The sequence below is a fragment of the Mirounga leonina genome, unplaced genomic scaffold, assembly GCF_011800145.1.
Source record: "Mirounga leonina isolate KUSES-001 unplaced genomic scaffold, KU_Mleo_1.0 Mir_353, whole genome shotgun sequence".
NCBI classification, from domain to species: Eukaryota; Metazoa; Chordata; class Mammalia; order Carnivora; family Phocidae; genus Mirounga; species Mirounga leonina.
The window spans coordinates 329,183-345,780 of NW_023270699.1; the positions used below are offsets into that span (position 1 = coordinate 329,183).

The 16,598-nt window shown below is 53.9% G+C and overlaps 1 protein-coding gene across 7 annotated transcripts in view; it reads right to left on the reverse strand.

Annotated features, from left to right (window-relative positions):
* The window catches only part of PCNT (pericentrin), a 125,768-nt gene that overhangs the window by 1,936 nt on the left and 107,234 nt on the right, over positions 1-16,598 (reverse strand). For 6 of the 7 annotated variants that reach the window (XM_035029990.1, XM_035029991.1, XM_035029989.1 and 3 more), the window contains 7 exons: positions 14,399-14,607; positions 13,424-13,526; positions 12,016-12,189; positions 6,045-6,164; positions 4,541-4,773; positions 2,981-3,057; positions 1,984-2,119 (listed from right to left, as the gene is read on the reverse strand). In XM_035029990.1, coding sequence (XP_034885881.1) covers positions 1,984-2,119; positions 2,981-3,057; positions 4,541-4,773; positions 6,045-6,164; positions 12,016-12,189; positions 13,424-13,526; positions 14,399-14,607 — 1,052 coding nt within the window. The remainder of the gene's footprint in view (positions 1-1,983; positions 2,120-2,980; positions 3,058-4,540; positions 4,774-6,044; positions 6,165-12,015; positions 12,190-13,423; positions 13,527-14,398; positions 14,608-16,598) is intronic. The other variant, XM_035029992.1, reaches the window with a different exon arrangement.

The window sequence follows — 16,598 nt, forward strand, 5'->3', positions numbered from 1 at the left end:
GGTTGGGCGACTGCCTTCGGCTCAGGTCATGATCCTGGAGTCCCGGGATCGAGCCCCGCAACAGGCTCCCTGCTCAGCAGGGAGTCTGCTTCTCCCTCTGACCCTCCCCCCTCTCATGCTCTAGCTCATTCTCTCTCTCAAATAAATAAATAAAATCTTTAAAAAAATAAAAAATAAAAATAAAAAGATTTATTTATTGGGGTGCCTGGGTGGCTCAGTCATTAAGCGTCTGCCTTCGGCTCAGTTCATGATCTCAGGGTCCTGGGATCGAGCCCCACATCGGGCTCCCTGCTCAGTGGGAAGCCTGCTTCTCCCTCTCCCACTCCCCCTGCTTGTGTTCCCTCTCTCGCTGTGTCTCTCTCTGTCAATTAAATAAATAAATAAAATCTTAAAAAAAAAAAGATTTATTTATTTAAGAGAGAAAGAGAGTGCACACATGAGGGTGGGCACACCGGGGGAAGGGAAGACAGAGAGAGAGAATCTCAAGCAGACTCTGCTGAGCGTGGAATCTGAGGCAGGGCTCAATCTCACGACCCTGAGATCATGACCTGAGCAGAAATCAAGAGTCAGACATCTAACCGACTAAGCCACCCAGGTGCCCCAATAACATGTTACTTCGTTCACGAAATTTTCAAGTATAAATGCATTACCCCAACCGGATTATGGAGCCCTGCCCCTCAGACCCACCCCTCGGTGCCCTAAGGGTGACCCCACTACCCACTGGCCTTTCTCTGATCATCCCAAACTGTCCCCTTCACTTGGGGCACAACCCACCGGGTCCAGTCTCTACGCAGCACCTTTCCTCCCGGTCCTCTGCTTTGTGTCCTTCACGTTCTCTTCAGGGTAGGCACACGTCTTACTCATCCTTGTACCACCCACGTAAAAGAGGCCTTGGCTGGCACGGACTCTTTCCATAACCATCACCAACGCAGACACCAGGGTTGCCACAGCCACCGGCCAAGAGTCCCCGCCTCCCCCACACAGACCTGGGCACCGGGGCCCCACGGACTCATGTGCACGCCCTGCCTTGCTTGAGGCCAGGCCAAAGCCAGCACTTCCGAAACACGTCTCCCTGAGGAATCCCACACGTCGGTGGAACACCGTCAGCGCAGGAGATCCCAAGTCAGCTGCACATGGGGCTGGCTGCCGCCTGGCCCCACGGCGGCGCTCGTCCCCACGTCCTGTGCCGTCTCTCCTGCCAGAGACCGCTGTGTTCACAAGCGCAGCGTGCGCAGAGATGCCACCGTCAACCAGGGGCAAGGGCTGAAGGCGCACACGCCGGCGCATCCTCCCCGTCCACGGTGCCCGTGGGGGACGGTGCTACCACCCTAAGCACAGAGCACGCGCTGGGAAGCACACTCAGAGGCCGAAGGGTCTGGACGTGGGGACAAACACCCGCAAAGACACGAACCGAACTGTCCTATGTTACAAATCTCGGAAAAATCAGGGTTGAAAGAACGAAATAAGTGACTCGTAACCAGAGTCCCTCATCCCAGCGCCTGAGGAGGAGGTTCACGTGGTTCACTCTGCAGAGATGAAACCCAAGGCCCATCTTTCACGGTCACACCCGGAGGAGAAGTCGCAGCCGCAGCCGCACCCCCTCACCCCACCGCGGCCGCGGGACGTCCACGCAGTCACGGCTCAGCCCGCTCCGGCCATCAGGGGAACACAGTTCACTGTAACGTTGAAACAAACTTGCATTCCACCATCCAACCACAAGGCCTCTCATTCTTTTAACTGAGAGGGTTTTCTCCCCACAAGTAACCTACGGATGTTTAACGTGGTTGCTGTAACATCTCAATTGCCAACTGAGTAGTAAGTAGAGAGATGACCTCATGTGTGCAAAACACCCCGAATCCCACAGAAAAGAGATCAAGTCAAGCCCGCCAAGGCCCTGGTGAGCACACGCACGTCTGAGTGGGGGCCCAGCGGCCTGCCTGCAGGCCCGCCTACCATGCAAACGCAGCCTGGAAGCACACTCACCTCTCCCTCCTGCACGGGGAGGCCTTGGGCCCGCGGTCCCTGGCGTGGCTGGAGGACGCGTCCCGGGCTGGCGGGGAGGTGCTGGTTTTGGGTGCAGGCTGCTGCCGTGGTGCCCGGAATCCTTCCCCCGCAACCGCTGAACAACAAAGGGATGAGGAAGAGAGACATGGATGCCTTTGGTAGAAAGGCCCCTCCACCAAAACGTAAAATTTACAAACCTTTAGGAGTCTGCGTGGCAATTTCAAAGCATTTTTAAAATACCCGGTTTATATGTCGCTTCTTGGCCTTTTGGCTAAGATCAAGTGTAAAATACCCGGTTTATAAAAATTATGTTTTAAAAAGCTCTAGAAGAAACCTGAGTTTTGATCACCTGTATTCTGCCCCTGCAGGGCTGACCTGACCCCCGCATCCATACGGCAGCGCCCCCAGGGGAGCACCCCGTGACCTTGGGGAGCCAGCGGGGTGCTCCCCCCACCCCAGGATTTGAGGAGGGGGCTCTGGAGGAGGGAGAAGCAGAACCCTGAGACCACCAGGTGTGCCTGGTGGGGGAACAACCCTCCTAAAGGCCTGGAGGCCGAAGTAACCACACGTGGGAACCAAAGCTAATTGGTGGCCGGGGCTGCCCAGCTGCCGAGGGCTGGCTGCCTCCCCTCCAGACGCCTGAAGCCCCGCAGGACTGGGGGCCGCGCCCCTGCGAGTGGAGAGTTCTCTGCGCACATTTACACGTGCGGCAGGGCCCCACGAAGGCCGCTCTTGGGCGGAGCGCGGGTAGTGGAGCTCCCAAAAGAGAGATGCAGCCGTGAAGCGGACCTTTTATTAAGTGAGTTACTCGTCTATATCTCTGGCATTTCTACGTTGTTTCAACCATTAACCGGTCTTCTCTGCGCTTCCCAACATCGAAGCCACCTTCCCTCAGAAGCCACCTGGCCTCGCCGACGGCCCCACTAGCTGAGTGTAAGGTTTCCGGTGTGCTTTACGGGGCTCCCACTGGGCCCACCTGGACGGGGCGCTCGGCCTGCCACCATGGCTCCTTTCCGATTTACCTCTTGCCACTTCTTAACCAAGAAACGTAATCTACAAAGAAAACAAAGGACACAAAACATTGGAAACTAGAGCAAAACAGTTGTGAAAAGAGTGGTGAAGATCCAGACGTGACCGACACCCGGGGTCAGACTCGGGTTGGCCCCCGTCTGCAGTGACCGTGGCGCCCCTGCCAACCAGCACCTTCCTGGCCACGGCGCTGCCCTGGTGCCCACCAACCCGGGGCCCCGGAGACCCCGGTTCAAAGTCTGCAACACCCGCTCCCTACCGCCGCTGGGGCCACTCGACGGCTCCGGGCAAAAGGAGCAAGATAGCGGCCCTGCCCCCAGGTGTCCTTGGTCACACAGGGAGCAGGGGTGTCAGGGTGAGGAGCGCCAGGGGCCAGTGCCCAAAGGTGCTGCACTGCAGGGCTCCCTGGCTCCTCCTGGGACGGCGCCTCCGTGGCCTGGCAGACGCCCTTCAGAGACGGCCTTCCTGTCAGCAGCTCCTTCGAGGCACCGCTGACCGCGCACCCTCCTGGAAGGCACGTTCTGACTCGCATCCAAACCGCAGCTGCTGAAACTGCTCCGCCCCTTGACAGGAAGGCTGAAGGCAGGGCCTGGGCCGGGTCCCCTGCCCCACATCACATCTGCCAGGTTTCCTGGCACAGGGCGTTCTCTCCAAACATGCAGACTGGACGGATGGATGGACAGACAGGTGGTGGGTGGGTGGTCTGCGGTCAGAACTCAGAGGCGAGGGGACGACGTGCCCTGAGGCTGAGGGCCGAGAGCAGGAGAGCGAGGAGGCCAGGCAGCCTCCCACCTCTGCTGGACCGGACTGGCCGGTGCTGGGTCTCTGCGGGGCAGGGCTGGGAGGAGTGAGGGAGACAGCCGGCGGGTGGGGTGTGAGGAAGGCACCTCGCGGGCATCACACGGCAGACAGAGCTAACAATTCTTAGTGGGACAAACATTTGTGGAGATTCAGCAAATCTTAAAATTATAACGTAAAACAGATTTTCAGCACTGTTAATTCTGAACAGGTCGAAATTTCAGGGACTCACATTCCTGCCCCCAAACGACACCCCGTGTCAACAACGCCTAGGACACTGAGCGGTGCCTGGGGCCAGCGGGACCTCCACGCCCTGCCCTCCTCCAGGGAGAGGGCTCGTGGCCAGGATGAGAGCAGCACATGCGGCCACCACCCCACACGGGTGACGTGGCCCCTTTCATGGAGCGCACATTTCACTAAAATACAGGCAACTGGAGTGTGAAGCCGTGAAATGCAGTTTCAAACTCCGTCAGACGTGCCTGTCGTCAGAAGGAATCCTGGCACGAGGCCCGTAAGGGGCAAGGTACTGTCTTGCGATGAGCAGGCATCCCTCAACCTTAGTTTCAGAAGCTGGGTGACAGTTCTGCGCAACGTGGTCTCTCGGAGGCAAGCGTAGCTCAAAAGGGAGCGCCATCGTAGAGGGAGACAGCCCCGAATACCCAGCACGCCTCCCTCTCACGAAGATTCGGCGGCGGGGGCCTCAGCATACCTTAATATCGCGATCACCACCCTGACGGCAGTCCGAAACTTCGTAAAAGGGCGAGATGTGGTGATTTTCTTATCTGCTTTGGAAGGAAATACTCCCAAATGGGCGATCATGGAGAGCGTTTCTTGTTCAGAGTCCTGGAATCCACCAATCAATAGTAAAAGATACTTCTTTTGATAAATCAGAGCTTTTCTGAAGCTTTCTGCTCTCAAATAATGCAGGTACAATTTCTCCATCTGAAAGAAAAAAAAAAGTTAAACAATCCTGGAACAAAGACATCTTGCTGACAGATGCATAGCACGTTCGTACCACTGGGCTTTAAGAAGAACCGGACAGGGGCGCCTGCGACTCTGGATCTCAGGGTCCCGAGTTCAAGCCCCACATGGGCTGTAGAGAGGACTTAAATAAATAAATAAACACATCTTTAAAAAAATTAAACTAAAAAGATGCAGGCCGTTTCTCCCTTCAGCAGACTGTTTACAGCAGTAAGCCCTGCGTGACCTCTGTCACCAGGGACAGCCTCGCTGGGCAGACTTGGACAAAAGGCAGACCAGACATGCTTTCCAAGCCTCAGAGGAACCCTCAAAGGCCCCGTGAATCTGACCACTAGGTGAGGGGCACACCCGGGGCGGGACGGGGTCTCATCCCCAGGCCCATACACAGAGGCGTCTCCTTATGTCCTGATATTCTAACACGCGTTTTCCCGCGCCCCAGGGGCCAACACAATGATGAGCAAATCCCCGGTCTGGGGTGATTTCAGGCTGTGGAGACGGTTACCTACTATGAGGTACCTCCAAGCCTGACACCCTTAACTTGTGAGCACAGACACAAGACACCTGTACGGAACGACAGTGGGTTTCAGATGGAAGTGTATTCACTTCACTGCTCTAATCTGAGACGGCTCGATGTCTCCCCACTGCTGAGAGACACACGCGGATACACGTGCTGGCAACTATGCTCAGGCGAAGGAGAACCCCACCAGCACGAGAATGCTTTCGCAGCTGCAATGAACAGACCAGGATTCTTAGAAGTACCGACTGTTACACCTTTGTCAGCCTCACGGAACACACACCACCGAGCGTGAGCCCTGACGTAGCCTGTGGACTCTGGGTGATGACCACCTGTCAGTGCAGGCTCACTCAGGTGCGGGCTGTCAGCACTGGGGGAACAAGGAATATTTGGGAACTCTCCGTACCTTCCCCTCAGTTCTGCTGTGAACCTTAAGCTGCTCTAGAAATATAAAGTGCTTGTTTTTTTGTTTTTGTTTTTTTAAGAAAGTGTGAGCGAGCATGCAGGGGGAGAGGCAGAGGGAGAGAATCCCGAGCAGACTCCCTGCTGAGCACAGAGCCTAACATGGGGCTCAACCCCAGGACCCTGAGGTCATGACCTGAGCCGAGATCAAGAGGCAACCGGGCACCCCTGGAAATATAAAGTCTTGAGAACAGATAAAGGGCACTCAGTGGACGACACTGTACATGCCCAGCGCGGCCCCCAGGCCTGCGCTTACGTGCACGCCGCAGGCGTTTCCCTCCTCGCGTGCGGCCGGCGCGGGCACTGCTGGGTCTGGCTGTCCTGCTGAGCTCTGCGAGACTGCCCCGTCTTGCTTCCACGCAGACTTGTCCGGTCTCTGTAACAAACCACAGACGACACCGTCTACACAGTTGCTCCAACAGAAGAACATCTTGAGAAAAACGGCCGAGGGCGGAGTCGCCACCCCCACCCCAGGGTCAGGGTCACGTTCACACAGCTCGTTTCTTCCTCGGCTGCTCCCCCAGGACGTGGGAGGGGGCTGGGGCACGTCTCCCGAATGCCACAACATGGGCCATCCTGGGTCCGTCTTCGGCATCTTTTCAGATGCCCCAGCTGTTACGTGGTGTTATCAATCAGATAATTAATATTCACGGGTGGTTACTGCATACCAATTACTGAAGTATGACTGCACAAAAGGTACGTTTTTATCAAAAACAAACCCCAAATATTTGTGAAAGAACACCGAATTCAAAGCATTAAGCCTGCTGAACACCCGCACAGTCTCTGGTCCTAGAAAGGCTAACTCCTGACAGGTCTGAGTCCCTGGTTCTACGGCAGCACCAACAAATCACACGCCTGGAAACCTCAGCAAGGGCCCCACGTGGGCGCCGCGGACACTGAGGAGCTGTCATGACCAGGCAGCACATCCAAACATATGTGGCGTGGCCTGGATACCACGGTGTGTGGAGAGCGCCCAGAGCTCCAGTGGGGACCCATTTACAGAGGAGAAGGATCCCACAGTGAGGACAGCAAAGGGGCTGCTCATACCGGATGACCAGAGGGAGCTCCGAGCACTTTGGCCACGTGCACGGTGACCTCGTTCCTGCAGTCTGGAACAGGAATCAAAAGCAGCCTGGCTGCACCAGCCCCCAGCTCCAGGGCACAGCAGAGAGGAGGGGCCTGCGACTGAGGTGACCCTGTCGAAGGGCTCTCACAGGACCCCTGGTGAGGAAGGGGGAAAAGACTAGATGTTTGTTTTCCTGGTCCTAAAACACAGCCTGGTCATTTGTGGAAAGAGGTTCTCTAGGAATCAAAGTCTCCTTGGTTTCACCATGTTCTACCAGCTCACTCCCAGCCTGTGATTTACTCATTAAAAATATTTATTTTTCAGGGGCGCCTGGGGGGCTCAGTCAGTGAAGCGTCTGCCTTCAACTCAGGTCGTGATCTCATCAGGGTCCTGGGACTGAGTCCCACACTGGGCGCCCTGCTCAGTGTGGAGTCTGCTTCTCCCTCTGCTTCTGCCCTTCCCCCCATTCGTGCTCGCTCTCTCAAATAAATAAAATCTTTAAAAATAAATAAATACTTATTTTCTATAATGAAAGCAGAAATTAACAAGTGGGACTACATCAAACTAAAAAACTTTTATACAGTAAACCATCAACAAATAATACATTCAACAGAGAGTGAACATCCAAAATACATTTAAAAACTCATACATAGCTCAATATAAAAAAACAATCCAATGAGCAGAAAACCTGGACATTTTTCCAAAAAATACATAGAAATGGCCAAAAGACATCTGAAAAAATGCTCAACATCGCTCGGCATCAGGGAAATTCAAATCAAAACCTCAATGAGATCCCACCTCACACCAGTCAGAATGGCTAAAATTAACAAGTCAGGAAAGACAGATGTTGACAAAGATGCGGAGAAAGGGGAACCCTCCTACACTGTTGGTGGGAATGCAAGCTGGTGCAGCCACTCTGGAAAACAGGATGGAGGTTCCTCAAAAAGTTGAAAGTAGCGCTACCATACGACCCAGCAATTGCACTCCTGGGTATTTACCCCAAAGAAAATTGAAATACAGATTCAAAGGGATACAAGCACCCTGATGTTTACTGCAGCATTATGTACAGTAGCCAAACTGTGGGAAGAGCCCAGATGTCCGATGACAGATGAATGGATAAAGAAGATGTGGTCCATATGTACAATGGAATACTACTCAGTCATTAAAGAATGAAATCTTGCCATTTCTGACAACATGGATGGACCTCGAGGGTATTACACTAAGTGAAAGAAGTCAGACAGAAACAGACCGATACCATGTCATCGCCCTTATATGCGGAATCTGAAAAACCAAACCAAACAAACGAACAAAACAGACTCACAGAACAAACTGGCTGGTGGTTGGGGGGGGGGCTGGGGGGCAGACAAAATAGACCAAGGGGATGAAGAGGTGCCAACACCCAGTCATTAGGACGCCGCCGCAGAGGGGGCAGTCAGGAAACCGTGACAACTCTGTGCGGTGACACACGGGAACTAGGCCCACGGTGGCCACGGTTTCGGGACGGATGCAAGTGTTGAATCACCATGTTGTACACTGGAAACTAGTACAGTATTTGTGTCAGTTAGTCTTCAATAAAATAATCTATTCCCTGATTTCTTCGTTAACTTCCACAGAAAGGATGAAAGTGTTGTAATGGTGGCGGGGCTTTAATCACAGGCACAATAAGACGCCTTCAGCAAGGGGCCCCGAACGCTTCCGACAAGTCCCAGAGAAGCAGACAGGACTGTGAACGGTGCTAACGGCAGCTTTCGTCAAGATTAAAACGTGGAGCCACTGTAACTTCTTACATCAAGGAATGCAAGTCCTGGGTCGGCTTGGTGGTTGGACCCCACTTTCCAAGTACAGAGGTCCCTTTACCTTACCTACCAACAGAGCTTCAAAACAGACAAAGCAAAGCTGGACGGAGCGTGAAGACAAATTCACTGTTCTACTTAGAGATGTCAACATCCCCCCTCACAGTGACCGAGGACAAGGAGGAAGCAGCTCAAGGCTACAGGAGATCTGAACGACCTTCGTGGGACCCTCCACCAACACCAGGAACACCAAGTCCATCACGAAAAACCTTTCCCAAAAGACCCAGGTGGTTTCACTGGTGAATTTTAATAAATATTTAAGGAAGAAATAAATACTAGCTCTAGGAAACCTCTTCCAGAAATTAAGAAGAGGAAGGAACACGTCCCAACTCATTTTATGAGGCCAAAACTAGACAATACAAAAAACCCCTCCAGATTAACATCCTTCATGAACCCAGAGGCAAAAATGCTCAACAAAATACGGGCAAATTGAATCCAACAATACGTAAAAATGGTAAGACATCATGACTGCCCGGGGCTTTCCCTGGCACACAACACAGAGTCCACAACCAAAAATCAACCTAATACACCATGTTAGCTGAGTAAACAAGAAAAAGCGCATCACCTTATCAACAGGTGAAGAAAAATCATAACAAACTCAAACATCCATTCATGATAGAAAGTCTTCGCAAACTAAGACTGGGAAGGGAACCTCAGCCCCAGGGCCTTCGCACGAGCACCTGACAGACGGAAGCTCCGGCTCAGCCCTCGGACTGGGAACCCGGCCTGCCCAACCACGTCCAGGAAGTCCAGCCTGTGCAAGAGGCAAGAAACGGAAATCAAAGGTATTCATATTGGAAAGAAAAGAAAACCCTATTCACAGATGATATAACTGTGTCTGTACAAAATCCCAAAGAAGGACTCATCGGGTTAAAAAGCAAGGTTAGCAAGGGTCACAGCACAAGGTGAACCTGTGAACATGGACCGTGTTTCTACACACGAGCCACGAACAACTGGAGAACAAAAGGTTTGAAAAGTGCCTTTTACAACAGCTCCCTGAAAAACGAAATGTTTAGGTATCAACCTAACATGTTTTTAGGATCTGAACGCTGATAGTTACAACACATTTAAAGAGACAGAAACACATGAAAGGACATGCAAGTTCCCAGATGGGAAGGTTCGATGCAGCTAAATTCAAACATAGTTACAGTTACGTGGCCAAGATGTCAATCCTTGCCTAAAACCTTTATGATAGCTTCACTGAAATGTAACTCACATACCATAAAATTTATCCTCTGAAAATGTACAATTCAACAGGTTTAGAATATATTCACAGAATGCAACGACCACCACTCCGTAATTCGTGTTTTCGTCACCCCCAAACCCCCCCCACCCCGTCCCTCCCCACCACACCCCCAGCCCCAGGCAACCACTAATTTGTTTTCTGCCTCAATGGTTCTGCGGCTCTGGACACCCCATGTAAATAGGGCCCTACAAGGAGGGGACAGAGGCTCATCCACACTGCAGCACTTGGCAGTCTTTTAGTCCTTTACTGCCAAATAAGCCCATTTATGGATATACCATATTTTATTTACCCGTTCATTAATTAATTGACATTTGGGTTATTTCCACTTTCAGGCTACAATGAGTATCGGTGGCAGGAAAGTTTTATGTGGAACTGTTGGTAAGAACGGCCAGACCATTTTCCAAACCAGTCGGACGCTGTACCTCCCGGTTCCTCCCACATCCCAACCAACCAACCAGCAAGATTCTAAAATTTATGTTCAAAGACAGAGGAACTAGAATAGCCAGATAATTTGAAGGCAGAAAAAAACCGGAGCATCCCCACTCCTGATACAAAGCTGTGATCTCCCCCATGCTGCCTGGTCAGCAGAACAGAAGGGAGAATCCAGACATACACGCACGTTGTGGAGTGACTTCTGACATCGGTACAAAGACGATCCTCCAACACGTGCCGGAACAATGGTATCAACGTGCATACAGATAATCCTCGACCTAACCCTCAGACCGAAAAAAAAATTACCTCAAAATGGATCCCAGACCTAAATGTAGAAGGTAAAACTACAAAAAAACTATTAAAATGAGAAAATCTTGTTGTGCAAAGGCCACCATCTCCACAGAGCGGGCTCTGCACAGACGGGGAAGAGAGATTTTCACATCATGGGTCTGACCGCCCAGTCGCAGAACACAACAGTACCAGAAAACAGACGGTGCAATTCAAAAGCGGGCAAGGGCTTTAAAGGACACTTCACCGAAGAAGATACAGATGCCACTCAGCACCTGGCACCACGCTAGCGGAAAAGGCAGGGCCGGCACCCAGCGAGCCGACGCAGCGACGGGACTCCCACGTTTTGCTGAAGGGGAAGTAAACTGGTGCAGCCGTTCGACACTCGGCGGGCTCGACATTCACGTCATGGGACCCCCCTCCCCGCCCAGGGATTCACCCCAGAGTAGCTGCTTAGGAACGCTGTCGTCGTCAAACACCAGAGACAACCCAGAGACGCTGCTGAGGCATGTCTGCGCCCGGGACGCTGCTTGGCAACACGACGCCCAGGAAGGATCTCAGGTCCTCCGACAGGTGACACACCGTGGGCTTCGGCCACGCACCCGGGAACGGCACGCTGCACAAAGCGCCAGGCCGGGCCTGCCGTCAGCCGGGCCACAGCGAGCACGGCGGCTGTGGGCTGTTAACGCTGGCGGTCACGTGGGTCACGAGAGTCCGCCCACGCGTGAAACCTCAAATGACATCCTACCAACAAAGGGCAGATTTCACTGCACGTAAATTAAAAAATAATTTAGAAAACTTTTCATTGTAAAAAAGGTAAAGCAAGGGGCGCCTGGGTGGCTCAGTTGGTTGAGCGACTGCCTTTGGCTCAGGTCATGATCCTGGAGTCCCGGGATGGAGTCCCACATCGGGCTCCCGGCTCGGCAGGGAGCCTGCTTCTCCCTCTGACCCTCATGATCTCTCTACCTCATTCTCTCTCTCAAATAAATAAATAAAATCTTTAAAAAAAGAAAAAGGTAAAGCAAATCACAAACGCAACCATCTCAATTTTATATAAGAGAAAAGAAACTGGGCATTCCAGAAAAAAAGCCTATCAACTATGCAGTCAGGAAAACTACGTCATTTTAATCGGGTCCAAACCGAGCAAAGAGATTTCCCGTCCCAAGCAGGCACGGAACGTGACCTCACGGCAAGGTCACGTGTGTCATGCGTGTGCTGGCGTGTGGGACCCGCGCAGACACGTGGCTGGAGGGCTAAGCCGCTGTGGCGTGCCCGGGAGCTCAGCCCACAGCCCAGCGGGAGCCCCGCCCGCGCCCGCGGCCGCACGGAAGCGCGTACGTACAGTCCACACACCGCGCTTCAGCAGCTGCTGCTTCAGGGACGCCTCCAGCTGCGACACCGCCCGGCGCAGGTCCGCCTTCTCCTGCGTCACCGTGCGCAGGGCTCTCGTCAGGGAGTCGTTGTCTTTCAGGAGGACGTCCACCAGCTGGGTCTGCAGCTCTGCTGTCATCTTTTTCTTGACAAGGAGAAAGCAGAAATAAATGTACACAAATTTGTTTGTTAAAACGCATACACATGCGGGGCCCGGGTGGCTCGGTCGGTGGTGCGTCTGCCTTCGGCTCAGGTCGTGATCCCGGGGTCCTGGGATCGAGCCCCGCATCGGGGTCCCTGCTCAGGGGGGCGTCTGCTGCTTCCCCTGCTCTCTCTCTCTGACAAATAAATAAAATCTTTGTTAAAAAAAAGATACACCTGGGCGCCTGGGTGGCTCAGTTGGTTAAGCGACTGCCTTCGGCTCAGGTCATGATCCCAGAGTCCCGGGATCGAGTCCCGCATCGGGCTCCCTGCTCGTCGGGGAGCCTGCTTCTCCCTCTGACCCTCTCCCCTCTCATGCTGTTTCTCTCCTGCTCACTCTCTAATAAATAAATAAATAAATAAATAATCTTTACAAAAAAAAAAAAGATACACCTGTTATTTGTGTTTTTTACTGTTGGCTGCTTTCAAGAATTATAAATTTTACACTCATTTGGAGTTCAGTGGGAGCTCGTGGGGCTGGGAAGAGCTGTAAATGGGAAGTCATCAACTCCCGTTTCCATCCCCCCCCTCCCCGCGAGCGAGACCCCGCCCAGCGCTGGCAGCACGAGCGAAGCCCCGCTCGGACGGCTCACAGCTCGGTGAGCGGCGCTCGCAGGGAGCAGGGGCACCGTGTGCTCGTCCCCAAGGGCCCGGCACACAAGTCCCTTAGACGGTCCATCATCTCCACAATCGGGAGCTCAGCCTACAGCTGGCCCGGGACACCGACGGAGGCCCGGCCTGCCCACAGCACGCCCCACCCGGACCGTCTCGCTCCTGCGGCACGCGGTGCCCTCTCCTGCTTGGACACGCGGGCTGCTCTCACACCAAACGGCGAGACTGCGCAACCACCAAGAACAGCTCCCAGGACCTGTGTCGACAACCAGGACTTCTAAACAAACACCTTCGGGCGTGGCCGACAGGGAGCTCAGAATTTGCCAGGAGGCCCGCGGGAGCTCACTTCTGGCTCAGGCTCTCAACCAGGTTGCACACAGAGCAGGCTGGGTCAGCAGCAGGCCCCCCTCCCCCCCAACCGGGGCACCTGCCCTGAGCACCACGGCCCAGTGCCCACTGGAGGGCGCGCCGGGCGCTCGGCAAGGTCATGCCCAGGGCGGGCTGTCAGACAGGGGAGTGGCAGGGAGGGGTAAACAAGGAACCACGCGGGGGGCCCCACCCCTCACCTGGGAGGAGCTGGGCACGCTCAGGTCAGACTTGAGCTCCTCTAACGTGCGCAGCAAGGAGCTCACTGCTTTCTCATTCGATGATGTCCAATCACTAATTGTCCTGTGAACATAAACAGATACTGAAAAGCTCGTGCAGATCCCCACGGACAGCTACCCACGGCCACTGGGAACTCTGTGGGAGAAACGACAAATGGGGTCCAACGCAGCCCCCAGGAGGATGTGCTTATGACTGCTTCCTCCAGCCATGCTCTGCCCACGAGAGGCGGGGGCCCGGAGCCACTCCACTGACAGCAGGGGCCAGGACGTGACGCGGCCCTCGCGCCGACAGTCCGCGAGGCCCCGAGACGTCGGCCGCTGGCCACAGACTCCGGAGGCTCCGAGCGCTGCTCTCCACTGGGGTCTGTGTCTGGTGTGAAGCACTGTCCGGAAGGAAGGTCCGCTCAGAGACACCGCTGCCCCACGGACTGAACCAGTTACAGACGGGAGAACCGTACTTGCAGAGTGTCGTGCAGATGGGGAAAGGGCGAGTATTAGTTTTCCTGTTCACAGAAACCCTCCTGTCGGTCCCTCAGCCACGGAGGTGCACCCTGGCTGTGTGAGCAGCGGTCCTGGGGGCCGCGGGCAAGGCGGACACCGTGTGGACGTGTCGCGCCACCCAGCCTTGACGGGCCCAGGCAGGACGGGCCTGGCATCTGGCCCAGAACTCTGGGTGGTGAGCAATTGTAAAGGGGCACGAGGAGAACAGATCTAAAAGAAACTTGGACTTTTCCCTCCTACTTAGAATGCAAAAAAATACAATTCTGTCAACATCTTTCAGGAGAGTGCTGCCCAGAAATTCACCCAGCACGTGGGAAGAGACCGTCTGCTGCACTACAACGGGGGCCTGAAATCAAGCCACGCCCCAAAGGTGCACGTGTTCCCCAACACACGGGCTCCGATGGCAGGGGGAGCAGCCAGCCCCGAGGGGCTCACCTGTCCACCATCTGGCTGACGAAGCTGGTCAGGAGCCCGGCTGCACACAGCAGCTGCTGCCGGACCTTCTCCAGGCTGTGCCGTTCCTCCTGCAGCCGCTCGGCCTCTGGGGACTGGCGAGCGGCCGCCTTCGCCTCCAGGGCCTGGACCGTCCGCTGAAGCTGCCGGATCTTGTGCTCATCTCGCTGATGCTGCAACTCCAACTCCCGCTGTTGTCAACGGCAAAACAACAGAAAGTCCTTCACACGCCTGTTCCAAAAGCAGAAGCCTGAAGCCCAGCCGCCGCTACGGGCGGCCCCGGCCGGCACGGGGTCCTGGGCGGGGGCTGCACCGCACACCAGCACCCTCCACCGGGCGCAGAGACCCAGGCAAAACCAAGCTCTGGTGGCGCCAGAGGTGAAGGCCTATCGTCCGTCTCTGAGCACGATCAGGCTTTTACCCGCCTGCGCAGGGGAGGCTGGACACTGAAACGGGAGTGTTCACAGGCCCAAGTTCCGGCTTCCGGCCTCGGCACGCAGGCACACACACGCCAAGGCACACCAACATGCGGACACGGACAAGCACAGAGGAACGTGCACGTGCACCAGGTGGAAATGGCCTCATTTGCAAAACGCCCTTCACCACGTGTGCCGGGCGTGTGCTGGGCTCCTGGGAGAAATCGCAGAAACGGCCACCGGGTCCCTGCGCCCCCACCAGGGAGACAGAGTGGATGACCCGGCGGAAACCTCTCTGGGCAGCCACTTAGAGCCGCTTCCACGGGTGAGGAGGCCTCAGGAAGGGCAGGAAGGGCAGGAAGAGGCACCGTGTCCGGGAGAACCTGGGACACCCGGAACCCAGCCTGGGTCTCTCGCCGCGCGGTCCCACACAGCACATCATCTCGATCAACGCTCCAGCCTCGTGAGGACGCAGGGATTGTTACTTAGCTATTTTCCAGGTTAGGAAAGCGAGATACCGAGGGACCTACAGGTTTATTTTGTGTAGAGAAGATGAAATTGACCCTGAAACAACTATCTTGGGAGGCCACTGTGCTCAGAAAGAGAGTCCATAATCCAAAACAAATTAACCGTCTACAGTGACCGTAACACCAAAGGGGCTGCATCAATTACTTAAAACTCCATTCCAAGATGCATCGTGAAGAACAACTATTAAAACTTGGAACATTTTCTTTGCATTTTTTAAGCAATCACATTACCACTTGTTTTTTTTAAAAAACCAAAGTTAAAGGGTTCGGCTGAAAACTTTGGAGATGGTTTGCGGAAGTCCTCAAGAAGCACATGAAGGCTGCAGACACTCTTCCCCGGGAGAAAAGGCAAACACACACACACACACACACACGTACAAAAGCCTGCACACGTTCGGGGGTTCCGCATCAGCAAGGCGCACCCTGGGGCCTGACTCTACTCGCCTCCTTCACAAAACAGCACAGGTGCCTCCGGGCCATGCACCACCCGCTCCCTGCAACACCTCCAAACTACTCCACAGCACAACACACACGGGCCTTGAAAACACCAGGAAAGGAGCCAGACAGGAGAGGCCACGCACCGCCGGATCCCTTCAGAGGAAATGTCCGCAACAGACCAATCCACAGACAGAAGGGAGACTCGTGGTGGCCAGGGCTGAGCGCTAACGGTGTGGGCTCCGTGTGGGGCGAGGAACATGTTGTAACGTGGGTGTGGCGATGGGCACACGACCCTGAAGGTACTGAAAACCACTGACGTGTGCAACTTAAGTTGGTGAACGCAAGTACGTGACTATCTCAGCAAAGCTATTCAAACCCACTGAACACACCCCTAACATGAACTTCCAAAACTAAGTAATTTCATAGCATTTTGGGAGCCGACTTATCTTTGTAACACTTAGAAATCTAGAGTTTTATCTAAAACTAATGATGTAATGTATGGGGATTAACATAAGAATTAAAAAAAAAAAAAGAAATCTAGAGTTTTGTTTTTAGAAACACATACTCATTTCTCAAATATTTCATGGCGGGCTAACCACTGAAAAGTCCACGCTACTGGTTTTCCTCGTGTGTTTTTAAAAACTTACTTGGATTTTCACAAATTTTTAAAAATTGTGTTTAAAAATTTTTTTTTTTTTAAGATTTTATTTATTTATTTGAGAGAGAGAGAATGAGAGACAGAGAGCATAAGAGGGAGGAGGGTCAGAGGGAGAAGCAGACTCCCCGCCGAGCAGGGAGCCC